Source organism: Sinocyclocheilus grahami, unplaced genomic scaffold (assembly GCF_001515645.1).
Source record: "Sinocyclocheilus grahami isolate Dianchi unplaced genomic scaffold, SAMN03320097.WGS_v1.1 scaffold4238.1, whole genome shotgun sequence".
Lineage (NCBI taxonomy): Eukaryota > Metazoa > Chordata > Actinopteri > Cypriniformes > Cyprinidae > Sinocyclocheilus > Sinocyclocheilus grahami.
In genome coordinates, this window is record NW_015509214.1 from 13,219 (window position 1) to 14,835 (window position 1,617).

Consider the following 1,617-nt stretch of genomic DNA (forward strand, 5'->3'; position numbering starts at 1 on the left):
GTCACATTCAGTTATCCGTAGTTACACACCCTCAGGGATGTCCTCCCTCACTCCTGGACGTTCTACTCCCAGCATGCAAGGTGTTGGTGGATTACCAGTGGCGCCTGCGGCTTCTAGTCCTAAGCCCTCTCCTGGACTGACCTCTCAGACAGCCATGAGTAGCCCTACTGGAGCTTTGTTTATTGACCAACATGCTAGCTCCATGGCCCGGCAAAGTGGAGGTAGTGGAAGCAACAGTCCTGTCCCTTCTGCTTTCAAAGGTCCCTCCCGCTCTGGCACTCCTTCTCTTAGCTCTCTAGTAATGCCAAACTCTGCTGTTCTTGCCCGACCCCTTGGCATGGCCCATGGTGCTGCCTCGCCACAGTCTTCTTTACCCAGCACTGCTGGTGTATCTGGACTCCACAATCTTTCCTCTGCTCTGGGCTCTCAGGCTAGAAGCAGCCCTTCTCCACATTTTCCAGCCATGTCTCCTTTCCATGGAGCCCAGTCCTCCATTTCCACCCCATCCACTCCTACTCCTCCAGTGTCATCTGTGTATTCTGGCCTGGCTCACTCTAGTGCTCGCACGCCCTCCCCCTTTGGCCTGGGATTGACCACAGCTCCCTCCGTGTTCCCGGGTCTTCCTTCCGGCCCAAACCCTGCCTTCCCAGGATTTGGAGGCTCAGGGCCCACTGCAGCAGGTAGTCCGGTGCTGTCCTCCTTAATGGGGCTTCCAGGAGCCTCTTCCTCAGTAGCCACCGTTACACCTCTCCAGGCAGCAGCAGTCGCAGCAGCTGCTGCAGCAGGAGTCCCCTCCTCATCTGCTGTGCTTCCTGGATTTGCCTCTGCATTCAGCTCTAACTTCAACCCCGCCCTTGTTGGCCAGACTGGGTAATTTTTTCTTCTTCTATTTAATTGTTGCACAAGTTTATAAAGTATTAAGCAGAGAGGTTTGAATACTATTCTAGGGTTGAATTAGGGCAAGGGTACCAAGCCCTGCTCCTGGAGGACTACCTCCTGCATACTCCAGTTCCAACCCTGCTCCAACACATCTGCCTGTTATTTTCAAGTAATCCTGAACACAGTTTATTAGGACTTGATTAGCTGATTCAGGTGTGTTAAAAAAACACCTGCCGGATGGTAGCCCTCTAGGAGCAGGGTTGGCTACCCCATGATTTAGGATTATTTGAAATAAGCAGAAAGTGCTAAACCAGGGGTGTCCAATCCTGGTCCTGGAAATCTACCTACCTGCATAGTTCAGTTCATCTGTCTGTAATCATCAAGTGCTCCTGAAGATCTTTGCTGGAAGGTAGATAATTGGGAACGGGATTGAGCACCTCTGTGCTAAACTAATATGGAGCATCTACATTGTCAATGGTATGTAAATAACAGTTCTAAAACTTAGTGAGCTGCCTACTTAGCCAGCATTATAGGTGCACAACACCAGGGCTTCTCTAGGAAATGTAGGAAGTATAATTATGCTTGATTATTTTAAGATGATTATGTATATATTTCATTCAATATTGAAAAACATCTAAATACAGTCCAGTCTAATCCCAGATGGACTGTTTTATCCACTACTTGTGTTATGTGTATTTAAAGGGTTAGTTCACCCAAAAATTAAAATTAGGCTGTGTT

General features: G+C 48.6%; 1 protein-coding gene across 1 annotated transcript in view; it reads left to right on the top strand.

Annotated features, from left to right (window-relative positions):
* LOC107576728 (proline and serine-rich protein 1-like) overlaps nucleotides 1-1,447 on the top strand; it is a 2,476-nt gene extending 1,029 nt beyond the window's left edge. The window contains exon 2 of the mRNA XM_016262867.1: nucleotides 6-1,447. Within this exon, the coding sequence (XP_016118353.1) occupies nucleotides 6-874 (869 nt within the window). The 3' untranslated portion in view covers nucleotides 875-1,447. The remainder of the gene's footprint in view (nucleotides 1-5) is intronic.
* The last annotated feature ends 170 nt before the right edge of the window (nucleotides 1,448-1,617 follow it).